At 45.0% G+C, this 13,048-nt stretch overlaps 1 protein-coding gene across 1 annotated transcript; it reads right to left on the bottom strand.

Moving 5' to 3' along the window:
* Positions 1 to 7,518: 7,518 nt before the first annotated feature.
* On the bottom strand, positions 7,519 to 9,198 carry FIBIN (fin bud initiation factor homolog). The gene has a single exon (XM_037403381.1). The coding sequence runs from the start codon at positions 9,054 to 9,056 to the stop codon at positions 8,430 to 8,432; it is 627 nt and encodes a 208-aa protein (XP_037259278.1). The 5' UTR covers positions 9,057 to 9,198; the 3' UTR covers positions 7,519 to 8,429.
* Between the last annotated feature and the right edge of the window lie 3,850 nt (positions 9,199 to 13,048).

The following is a 13,048-nucleotide window of genomic DNA, read 5'->3' on the forward strand; positions in this document are numbered from 1 at the left end:
GTAACAGGTGATTGAATAAGAAAAAAAACAGCCTCAAATTGCGCCGGGGAGGTTTAGATGGGATTTTAGAAACAATGTCTTCACCAAAAGGGTGATCAAGCACTGCCACAGGCTGCCCAGGGAAGTGGTGGAATCACCATCCCTGGAGGTGTTTAAAAGACGTGTGGATGCGGCACTTGGGGACATAGGTTAGTGGTGGGCTTGGCAGTGTTACATTAACAGTAGGACTCAATGATCTTAGAGGTCTTTTCCAACCTAAATGATTCTGTGATTCTACGAGATGATTTTACTGTCAGGCAAGTCTTGTGATCAGCAAGCTTCAGGCAGATGAGCTTCCTGGGAATAAATTTAAGAACAGCATTAACATGCCCTCATTATTTAGTGCCCAATACCTGCTGACTAGCAAATGCGTTAACTCTGCAGTTACTTGAACAGTGTGTTCCTCATGGTTGGGGGGAGGGAGGTCCTAAGAGACAGAAATATGGTTGTGCCACTGAAGGCAACATTGGGACGTTAGCACCTACCAAGTTTTGGCTGGAGTGGCCCATGTTGACCTTCAAGTTTTCAGCTTGCACTGGGCTGGAATCCCCAACTTCTTCAGTACGCATAAGCTGGTGGCATGGCTGACATGAAAAAGAAGAGCTGAACTAAGACATAAAAGGAAAACCTTTATTTTCCTCCTGATGGGAAGCTCTTTCCCAGAGGCACCTGCTCCACTGGACACCCAGCGGCTGTATTGTGGTCTGCAGAGCACCCAGAAAAGTCCTGGTGCCTCAGTATAACCAAGAAAGGGAAAACCTTCAACATAAAGTTTGCCTAAGCAGCACTTTTCACAGACAGTAAAGCATTCATAAAGACGAAAAGCTGGCTAGTCGGATGGAAACAAGTACATGCAGAAGTGAAAATATTCAATGACTGTTTAGAGACTGTCTAAGCATTTTGGCAGTTAGAAACAGCTAAGACGGAGTCTGCGACTTATAGGAAATGAAATATTTTTGTTGGTAGTTATCATTTAACATCTTCAATATAAAACAACCCTAACGTGCCAAAGTAGTGCTGTAATGCATGGAGTTGGATGCATTACTTTCTTTTAAGGAAAGGGTGGTAGGAATTAGTTGCTTTCAAATTAGGTCCCAAATCCATTTTCCACCTTTCTTTCACATTCTTGCCATGTTTTTTTTCCCCATTTTCTCTATGGAACACACATACTCTTGGTAGTCATGGCTGTCTTCCTGGTTTGGTTTCTTTATTTATTTTAGTTTTTACTAAGTAACTCGCGTAATACTTTCCCTCCCTGCTCCCTCCATTGAAATACATTATTTGAAACTAAGAGCTTGAAAATTCCAATTATTTTCAAGGTTTCATAGATTGGATGTCTGTTGGCAGATAACTGGGTTCATTTCATATATATTCTTTACAAAATTTATACTGTTTACAAATTGCTTTGTTTATTTATTCCTGAGTTTTAAGTAAAGTAACCTTCATTACAAAAAAAAAAAAATCAAACCAAAACCATACATACCTTAATTGCTAATCTGCAAGTGGTAGCTCTGAGGAAGAGCTGTGTGAACATTTTGCTGGTGCTGAACATAGCTTGTTGCTTGAGAAGCCACAGTTTTTAATTTTGCCTCTTTGTTTTTATTTTAGAACTAGTGCACACCCTATTAAATGCATACTGGCCAAAAGAAAACTTTTTATATTGTTTGTTTATAATTAATTTATTATTTTTGCTAATCAAAAGGAGAATCAAGTGCATTTATTTTGTGTGGAGAACCGAATCAAATTGTGTCTAAATAATGTATTTAAAGGTTTTTAATGAGTGAAATCTGTTATGAACGTGAACTAAGTATATAAGCATACATATAAATCCCCATCAGGCTGAAAATAAAAGAACCAGAAGAAATTATGTTTAGACATTAGGAAGAAAAGCTGTACATATACCAATAATAGAGATTTTTTTTTTTTTTTTTTTACCAAGCCAAAAGGGGAACATTTTGAAGTACTATAAGCATAATAAGGAGGGTGTGAGAATGGAAACGGTCATAAGTCTCATTCAGTAACTGGAGCTCAGAGGTGCTTGCAATACTGGGTCTTTATTTTTATAAGGACTGTTACATAATACGCAAGTGGAAAAGTATCCTGAGTGGAAATAAAAACAAACTGCCTTCAAGGTGACATAACTCAGAAAAATATAAATCATTAGTGTTGTGCCTGTGTTTGCTGCATATCCATAAAAGAAAGAATTTTAAGAGGTATGTCAGAAGTGCTACACAGTGGAAATCTGGACCTTGTTTATTTTACTGTGCATTTACGTGCCTTTTTACTGTCACAACCAACATGGTTTTGCTGAACCCTGTAGCACACTATCAATTTACTGATTCGCTTTGGGCTTTGCTCTGTCGCTGTCACTCATAGGGGGAGGTACGATATCATGGGGGTGAAGCCATAGGTTTCCATGTGACTACAAGTCTATGCAGTAAGTTACCACCAAATACATTGAAGGTTGGCAGCAATTAGTAGGTAAAGGGCATTGCAAAATTTAAAGTTACAGGCTAACATGCAAAGAGCATAAGAAGCAGACCTTCCTTAGGAAGCAAACTCTGGTGTTCAGCCAATAAATTTGTTACGTTGACATAACATTATAAGGCTATGAACTAGACTAGTATTCCCAGTGGTCTCAGACATACCAACAATAATGACGTTTTCCTGGTCCTGTGAGCATCAGCTCTGCGCGCAGGCTGGGGGCATGTAAGCAGCAGCTTGGAGCAGGTCTGTGGGGCAGGGCAGGCTGAAGTGTAGCTTAGAAACACAGAGAAATTAATACTAAATTCAGTAAGACAGTATAAGCAAATTAATACCATGCAGCCTGCAAATGGTTGTGGAACCAGACACAGTGAAAAGGTGATTAGGGTAGGAGCTATAAATAAATATATATGTAGCACAGTCAAATGCCTGGCTAGCTGAAAACCCTAATTGCCACAGAACTATAAATGTCAGAAATGAAAACTGGGCCTGGTTGCAAATTAGCTTCCAGGGTAAAGGAGCACAGGGTGAACTTCAGTTCATTCTTGATGTACAGTCAGATTTATTGCTCTGTGCTCATATCATGAAAAACCTGAGCATGGTTTACCTGTTGTCCATTCAGTTGTCCCTGCCCACCCACCCCCATCCCCCCCACTCCCAGGGTTATTCTTCTGAAATTAGAGGATATGCAAGATATATTTAAAATTACAAACTTGATAGCATCCTGAGCTGTGTGCTGACCCAGTTATGAACTAACTTGTGTTTTGTTGTGCCTCTGTTAGAGTCCAGAGTTAGTAAGTATATTACTCTGTAAGAAAGCATCAAAACATAAAAATAATTTGCAATTAACATATGCACTTAATTTACTCTGAATTTTAATACAAATCTCAGTTAAATCACATTAAATCAGAAGCAAATTCATATTCATTAAGAAGGACAAAGCCTGCTGTCAAGGAAAGTTGACCGCTCCTGATTAACCAAAGAGTTGTCAACACAGAAAGCATATGGGAAAGAATTCTTTATCATTACCCAGGTAAAAGCATAATAAGCTCTTAGATTTAAGTAAAAAAGCTAAGAACCTAAGACCAAAGGCCCACTGAATTAATTGTCTTGGACCTAGCACTAAACTGAAAATCTTGATCAAGTTATTTTTGAAAAGAGACGATAGGTAGATAGGAAAAAAAAAACACCACCTTGCAGTTTGGACAGTCTGTCTATAGTAAAATCCCTATTATTTACAGTAAAACTAATTTATGTTGGTAACTCTTGTCACAGTGAAATGTTTGCAGCGTGGAAAAAGTATGGGAAAATACTTGCCAATATTTAGCACTGCTAACGAATCTCTCCCTAAGCCAACCTTCTCCAAGGACACCCTCCCACCCCCCCCGAAAAAGTTCAGACACAATCCATTACTACTACATCGGCAGTTTCTGAGCACTTAAAAGGGGTATACATACGGCCAAAGGAAGGTTGTCATCTGAGAAAATACGATACACTTGGCATTGTCTTTCCCCATGAAGGAATGTTAATGGCATGTTGGAGACTGTCAGCGATACCTCCCCAAGGTAAGGCAGTTTTCAAGGACGAATGGCTCTACAAGCCATGAATGACTCTGTCCAAGCCACATCATTAAAAATGTAATGATTATGGAGACCATATGTTTTTCGTGTTACAGAATTCGTCATTAAATCCTGCCTTTTCCAGTCGTAAACTGATCTCGTAGGCAGGATGACAACTCTATGAAGAAAATAAAATAAGCAGAGAGTTACAGTCTTTTTGTATGTATATATTCTAATAAAGGCTTTTTTTAAAAGCATGTAGTGGGGTCAGTATTTTTGCCAGTTTCACATACTTCAGGAATGAAATACAGACCCACAAATTGTTCAATTTTTGCTAATGGCTCGCCAAAAATCAAAGTAATAGAGAAGAAATTCCCCAGTGGGCTGTAAGTAAAAATACATTTTAAAAGATAGAAAAAATGCCAGATTTTGAACATACAGGATTACTTCATGAATAGTGGCTGTCAAATACATTTAACTAAACAACACCTCTCTGTTAGCTGAAAACTTAGGTGAAGTCACACGAAGCCCATCTAAATAGACAACTGACCAACTGCAACAGATGTACCCAGCAGAATTTCTCCACAGAATACGTGTTTTCTGTGTGAGACTATAGCCAGAGCTGACGCTTTCTCTGTAGCTCCCCAGGTTGTTTCCATTGACTAAGGCAAGTCTATTTTTTGCTTCTGAGGTACGTATGTTGGCAACCCACGTCTCAGCACGTGACAACTACAGAAGTATCAGCTGAGCTTCAGACAACTCATACACCCGGCTTGGCGCGCCCAGGATTTTTGAGAGGCTTACTGTGTTTTTGAAAAACTTTGGAAGCCACAATTTGTAACACCCCCACACACCCCCCGCTAAGTTCTTAGCCATGGACTTGAGACAAGGCAGGCACAGCCTTTTCTTTCCCAAGTTTTCATCGGTGCTGATGTGAGAGCACGGTGTGCTCCGTGCTCACACTCTGAGCTTCTCCCTCTCCACGTCGGTGCCAGTGAATGAGAATGTCCACAGCAGAGCACTACTGTCTTCAAAAGTTACCTGGAGAGGAGCAGAGGTGCATCTCCTAATGCCTTGCTTTGACTCTTGAGGAGTTAAATCACAGGCTGAGCAGCAAAGAAAACTTAAGTAAGCTCTCTGTGACTGTTCCAGCATCCAGTGCTGATCGTTATTTTGCTTCAGAAAACACTGATGCCTTCTCTTCAGTACCATCAACTCTAATAAATTCAGAAAACAGTACCTGTTTTGAAAATCTTCAGTACATCACAAAAAAAAAAAAAAAAGACCAAGTCAGCTTAACCTTGGTTCAAACTTCTGCATTAAAAAAAAAAGGAAAGGAAAAAAAAAAAAAAAAGAGCCCAATACTGATGCAATGTTTAAACACAACAGGAGGAGCTATTGGGTCAAAATAGCTGCTACAATCATCCTTTTAAAGCTCTCTGCTTAAAAATCCTTACTGAGTTTTCAGTGATATAAAAAGGCCTTTACCATTTGCAATAGGCTGCATAAAACCAGAAGATCTTAATCTGTTTTTCTTAAATAAGTTTTATCAAATAAAAAAGCTAAAGCGGAAGATAATTTTAAGATTGCAAAGAGAGTTGCAATGTAGCTTTCATAGTTTTTAAAGAGCTATTTTGACTTTAAAACTTTACACTGCTGGCCATCACTAAACACCCAGTTCCTGCAGGCACTGCAGATTTATAAAAGCCATTTAATGTACCAGCTCTGACTCAAAATTGATTTATTTAATGGATACATTTAATATACATGTTTGCTTAGACCAGCCAAAATTATATAAATCAAATCCTACTAGATTTAAAAGTCCTAAAAGAGTTTTGTACTGGCTTCACAGTTCAACCTTCACAGTAAGGTTGGCCTTTTTTACTAAACATGTGAACTTACGTGTAGGCCAGACTCAGATGTACGCATTTTCTTTTTGAAAGAGAACATCTAAAGCCTTTTATAATCAATGTTACAGAGCAGAGTTCTGATTTTGTTTCTATTTCAAATATAAAAATGTTTATACTTTGCTGAAACATATGTCAATGGAGACATTTATCAAAATGTTCATATTTGTCATAGTGTGGATTTTAACGAAATGGGTTTGTTTCATCAGATAACAACTTATAGACAGGGTATTGAGCAGAACGAGTGATAACATTATGTCTCCACAGGTCACATAATCTCCTTTTCAAAGCAGCGCCCTGCAAACATTGCCTCTCCTGGTATGCCGTGTACGTTGAGATAGTTTGAGCTTGACTAAAAGTTTGCTACTGCCCACAGAATAGCCAAGCTGCTTCAAGCTTATTCACGATGCTATGGCTTACGCTGCTACTACTACTACTACTACTACTACTACTATTTTTCTATATTATGGTTCGAATACCGCTCTCATGTGGCTAACAGCCCAGCATGGCCTGCCATTTGAGTTTCTTTTCTGATGTTTACAATTCACGTTATATCTGTTAACTCAGCAAGTGGGTAAGCAGAGACTAAAACTCCTTTTAAGAGGCACCTGCGCACAAATAGAACCTCATGACATCTTTGGTACCTACTTCTAAACAGGTAAGATTCCAAGAGAAAGGAGAGACTGGACGTGAATGAGACCCTCAGATACTTCTAGGGTTTGGTCCATCCCACAAATGCTATATGGTTTGCTGTGGTAGTGGGCAGACAACTCAGTGACTCAGGTGGCCCTTTTCGCTCTTGTGTTGTGCTAGCCAATGCTAGCGGCAAGCAAAGTATCACAAATTAAAATAATTTTTAAGACCTAGACCCTGTCCCCTGTCATGCCTTCTAACTTGACGACATACTCGAAAACAACACTGAGCAGTTCCACTGAAGTCTATAAATAAAATGTTTCATTTTCTTCAGGCAGGTCCTCAAAGATACTGGGGATCTAAAGGTGCCAGTGGACATCTAAGGTATCCTGGTGGGAGCTATACCGCACTGCCTTTAGGGAAAGTGAGCTGCCTGGGTGGTCCAGACATTCCGTAAGCACCTACCTTCATCAGACATTTCTTGGTGCCTTCAGCACTCTGGCCCCAGGCGACTTACGTTGACCCACTGCCTTGCTGGGTACCTTACAGACTGGACGGTCTGCAGACCAAAGTATAACTGAACATGAGCAGGGTTAACAAGATCAGACCTCAAATGTGCCAACAGTTGCTCTTCCAGTGCCGTGGGCTTGCTAGTTTCTTGAAAAGGCTTTGGAACTCATAAAATATCCGCCCTACGTACCCTCCTGTATCATTACTTTTAATGAAACTTGCTTACCTCTGGGGTCTGTAAGTTTTTATTTGTTTTTACTAAAAAAGCGAGTTATTTCATTTGGCAGGGTCTACATACAATTTCTGCTGAAAACACACATTACAACAGCATGTTCTAAATCAAGAGCATCTCGAGCAGAACAGTAAAAAAGAAGTATGCTTCCACATCATTTTCAGATATTTATTAAAACAACATAGGAACTTTTTGTCATCCAAACAGTGATTCTGCCTGCAGTATCTGTAACCTAGTAGCTGTATTACCCCAAACGGACAATTAGATAACAACGAGTCTACAAACCCAAACAATCCTCCTTCTCCTTCCCCTTCCCACGAGGCACTTCTGCTATTGTCTAGGCGCACCGATAGTTTTATTAATAGCATAGCTAGCAAAAGTACAAAGGCACCAACAAGAAGCGTCACTGTGGTGGCACAGGCCAAACCTTTTCGTCTGCTTTGGAAACGTGCTTTTAGAAACCTGGCTCTCACGTTTGGGATCTGAAACAGGCATCGCTGCTGGGGCTCCTTCTTCAAATCCACATCAGCATTCTTAGGATTTGACATAAGCCCTTCTGGCTGGCTCGCGGGGTTACAATAGAGTCACAGATAGACAAGCCTGGAGGGTACAAATCCTGCCAGAATAGATCCCGGCTTTCAAGCGGACATCCCGGCTTTCAGGGGCGCAGCGGAGCGCTGGGGGTGCGCGGCGTACAGAGCGTTATACACGGTTAGGGAGGCGACAGCGGCCAGCGGCTGGCGGTGGGGGCCGGGAGCAGCACCAGCAGCTGCGGCACGGGATGTGGGGCGGCGGGGACCCCCACACCTGCCTCCCCCCCCCCGTCCCCCCGGCAGGGCGGGGGGACCAGAAAGCCACCTTGGCTTTGTAACGCTGGATGAACGCTATACGCAGGGTAATTCCTTAAATATGCGATATTAACTTAAACATACCTCTGACCTCCCGCTTTATAAAAAGGCGTTAATTGTTTAGGAAGTCAAAGGCAATAAATAAGTTTTTGTTTGTGTCTTTTGGTGTTTTTTTTCCCCGGGGCATCGGTGCCGCCCCAGCCGGGCCGGCTGCGGCTCAGGCGCGGAGATAGTCGTTCTTGAGGCGGCTGAGGCGGGCGCCGTGGCTGCGGACGGTGAGGGCCAGCAGGTCGTGCTTGTCCCGCAGCCCGCTGGAGATGTGGCGGGTCTCCCGCAGCAGGGCGCGGGCGTGCAGCAGCAGCCCCACGAAGCTGTCGCCCAGGCGGGCCTCCTCCCGGCCGCCCTGCTCCTGGCCCTGGCGGAACTTGCCCTCCAGCTCGCTCAGCGAGCGGTCCGAGCTGGAGTAGGCGTCGCTGATCTGGGCGGACTCGCGGCGCAGGTAGGTGCTGTAGCTCTCCTCCCCGTCCAGGTCGTAGGAGATGCTCTTGCCGATGCCCTCCAGCACCCGGCCCGCGTCCTCCACCTGCCGGCCCAGCACCGTCAGCTCCTCCCGCAGGCTCAGCCCGCCGCCGCCCGCCGCCGCCGCGCCGCACCGCCGCTGCTCGCTCACCCTGAAGAGCAGCTGGCACCGCTCGGGGTCGTCGTTCTCCTCGTAGTCCCCATCGGGGACGAAGTAGTGGTGCAGGGTCCCGTTGGACATCTCGGGGTACAGCGGCCCCTCGAAGTACCCGCGGCAGAGGCTGCAGAGGCAGCCCAGCCACAGCAGGCGCAGCGCTGCCGGCATGCTGCGGCGGGCGGCGGGCAGCCTACAGCCGGCCGGGCCCCCGCTGCCCCCGGCCGCGCCGCCCACGCCCCATGGGGCTGCCCGGCCCCGCTGCGCTGCGCTGCGCTGCGGGCCGGCCGGGATGCGCGGCGCAGGCCTGGCCCGCTCTGGGCGGGGGACGCCGCACTGCCCGCCTTAAAAGCCGGGGGGAGGGGGGGCGGGGAGCGGCCCCCGCGCCGGGCCGGGCCGCCCCCCGCCCCGGACTTCGCCCCCCGCCCCGGGCATGGACCGGGGCACCGCCCCGGGGGGACACACGGGGCGGCGCGTACCCCCGCCCCCGGGCATCGACCCCCACACCGGCACCTCCCCTCGTTCCCCCCTTTGCGAAGGGCCGCGGTGGGGGCAGCAGCCCCCGCCCCCCGCCCAGGCCAGACCCGGGGGAGGAAGGTGGGGGTCCGAGCACAAGGTGTAGGGCGCAGACAGGGAGGTGAGATGCAAAATCTGCCCTTAAACAAAACGTCAGGCGCGGCTGAGGAAAATCCAGGTGCAGTCCGCTCTGTAAAACCTCCGGCGTTTCTCCCTCCTGATACATTATTCCACGGGAATCCAGTAGCTGTGTTACAGCGGGGTCGGTCCCTGTACGAAACCTGTGTAAATCTGTCCTTACTCTGTTTGGGTTCTTAAATCAAGGTGAGATCACAAAAGGTCTGTAAAGTTACCGGCTCTTTTCACAGCATCTTTCCTCTTCCACGGAAAAAAATCAGCTAGCAGAGGTTGTACCAGACCCTGCAGTCAGCCAGAGTGAAGGCTCCTGCTGCTGTTCGTGAGGGCTTTGCATGCAAAAATATTTATGACGCCTCTTTAATGTAAATACTTTAGCTGCCATCCTGATACTTTCTGCGTGATGCAAATAGCTACGATGGTTACAGTTAACTTCATTGGGAAAGAGGCCTGACTCTTAGCTTGTAGCTCTGCTTTTTCCACCGTTACGCTGGGCACTGTAGAATGTAGAGCCTGAAGGGACTCGGGGGACTTTGGCTTTACCATTTCTTATGGTGACGTGACTTTAGACACCTTTAGGCTTCCAAACACAGTCTCGAGCCCGTTCCCTTGCAGCAGCTTCGTTCTGTAGCCACAGGCTGTCCCGTCTCCGGGCGCACGTGGGGCCGATAGCCCACTGCAGGGATCGGCTGCTATTCTCCTGCTCCAGCACGTCGAGCTCCACTGCCTGCTCCCTTTTTCTTCTCTTCCCCTGGCCCCACATCCCTGCCCATGGTGGCTGCCTGTTCTGCCCCCGTTACCTGTGGGCAGGTTCCTGGGAGCTCGCTGGTGGGCTTTGCAACACGGCCAGGCCCTTTCAGGGATGACACAGCCGCACCCGGTGCAAGCTCCCACTGTCAGCGTGGCCCTAACGCTGCACGATAACCTGTGCTATCAGCCTTCCCCGGCATTGACTTCAGAGCCTGCCGGAGCGCTTTACGTAAGCACAGAAGGTCATAAGACTAACAAACACCAAGAAACATGAGCAAAAAATAAACCTACCGGTCAGCCAAGCAACAAAACCCTAACCCCGAGGCAGCAAGGGTCACAGCTGGACCCTTCCCTTACTCCATTGCTTCACAGCAGTCGTTCCGAGCCCTGGAGTCAGCGATGGCCACGTGCATGTACACCTCAAGATGAGCCATGTTTGCAAGAGTCCAGGCATCTTCTTTTGCGCTGCTGAGAACCCAGGCCAGACAGGCTATCCAAACAGAAACACTCCACACATTTGGAAACATTTTAAATTTGTAATTAAGTTCAGAAAACACTCATATAAATAGGTTGGATTAGGCTAAGCTTTTGTGCTTCAGCTTTCTATAAAAGGTTTAAAGCTTATTCAACTGAGCCCGCTTGGCATTTGTCCTTGGCCTGTGTTTGCCAACAGGGGCTCTTTCAAACAATTTTATTCCCAGGATGCTCTTGTTTCACCTAATATTTTATTGGGTTCCCAATTCTTTGCCAGCCATAGTACTTTATCTACAGAAGTTTCCACCCAGGCTGGTGTTCCTGCCAGCTGACTGGTTTGGCTGATGCTTGGTTTGTGGTGGACTCCACTTTTGAGGTCTTTTGATGGAAGTACCGCGCTGTAAATCACTCGGCTATAGCTTTGTCAGCATGGTTATGCTTTCACCAGTGCCACAGTGGGTAAAAAGAATTCAGCCTTAGTAAATCCTTTTTCTCCATCTCTTCAAACATTCAGAGACTAAGAGGTGTCTGTTGCTCCCTCCTGCAGCTGCCGACTCCCAGCCACTGCTGTTTTCAATCCACGACACATTATCTGAGTTTTATTTAAATTTTACATCAAAATAGCTTCTCCCCAAGTAACCCACTTGGAATGTCTGCTTCTGAAGGAAGTCTGCGGTACGGGATCTGCAGCCTTGGTGACTCAGTGGGCAAAGATTTGGTAAAAGCTGGAACTTGCTGAAAGGTACACAACAGCCTGATCCGAGGCAATACCTATTATGGTTCAGGATTACAACCCAACAGAATCCTAAGTGTCAACTGAAAAGCACCAAACAATGGAAAAGATGTAGGCTTACGTCGACAGAACAATACTGTGCATGAGTAGCTGTTATTCAGTCCAAAATGACGTGTAAAAGGCAAAAGTCTTGAGAATGCACCAAGATAATCTAATATGAATACCCTTCAACTGTCCATAAAACCACGTGCGTACAAATGAAAATCATATATATATATATTATTCTTTTGAAAGACACACACTGAAAGTAACGATTACCTTTATCCATCAAGACCGGGGCTGAAGGGTCAGACATGTTCAACACAGTTAATGGCATTAGGAACTCCACAGCAATGGCTGAAATAACATAAAAATAGTGTTAACAAAGAGTTTTACAAAGTAATTTCTGGCATTATCTAGAAGGCACAGAGGGCAATAAAACTGAAGGAGGACAGAAGGGATTTCTCAGGAATACCAGAAACGCGGGGTGGAGAGAAGCAGGGAGGAGAGCGAGCTGTTTTCTGCTGAATGTTGCATTTTCTGCTGGGAACCCATAGGGGTAGTTTGACTGAGATCAGATATCTGGGGAGCTTTTGGGATGCATCCAAGAAACAGCTGTGCCTTGTGGCATGCTCCCATGAAGGCCCTCATTGAAATCCTGGTATTGTCAAAAGGCCCATTGATTTCAGCGTGACAGTATTTTACCCTCCGTGCCTGCTCAAGCATTTTAAAATTCCCTTTGCATAAAATGAGGGAAAAATACTGAAAACAAAATTAAAGCGGCATACTGATACTGTCTTTTTTCCAAATACTTGGCATGATACACTCTGCTGTGGTAAAGCCATTGTTTTTCCACTGAACCGCTTTAGGTTTATAGTACTATAAAGAATTGCAGAATTTACTCTGCATGACCTCTCCTGCAACAGCACCAACTGGGCCAGAAACTGCCTATAACTGATGGCAAATATGCAGCTTGGCACTGGGCTTCAGGTGATGCTCACATAATTTTCCCCTGCCAGCAGTGCTTCATTTCTGGTTCTTGGCTTACGCAGGCTTGCTATTTCTGTCGCAGATCACGGTAAACCTTGCAGCATCAGAATGTTTCAGATATAAATGGCCGTTAATTTGGAGAACAGATATATGTTATATGGTCCTAAAGGCCCCACAGGCTTTAGGGTATAAATGTTGTTTTCTGACTACTGGCTTCTGTTTTCCTGCTGGGAACTGTTCTATAGCTTTACATAAAGATACCTTGTTTAAACATGAGACTAACAAGTATGTGTGTGTAATTTCTAATTGTAGGGTGTAGCACTAAACACTCAAATGGCATCAAGTGAGGTGGGCATGAAATAGCCCATGAAAGAATAATGCCAGGGTTTTTTTGTAGGAAAATTGCCATAGGAATATGCCAGCAATTCTGCAGAATAGAAAAAAAAATTGTAGAATGAAACTTTTATAATGCACTTAATATTCATGCAGTAGAACTTTGGAATGCAACAGAAATTAGGACTGAATA

Source organism: Falco rusticolus, chromosome 10 (genome assembly GCF_015220075.1).
Source record: "Falco rusticolus isolate bFalRus1 chromosome 10, bFalRus1.pri, whole genome shotgun sequence".
Lineage (NCBI taxonomy): Eukaryota > Metazoa > Chordata > Aves > Falconiformes > Falconidae > Falco > Falco rusticolus.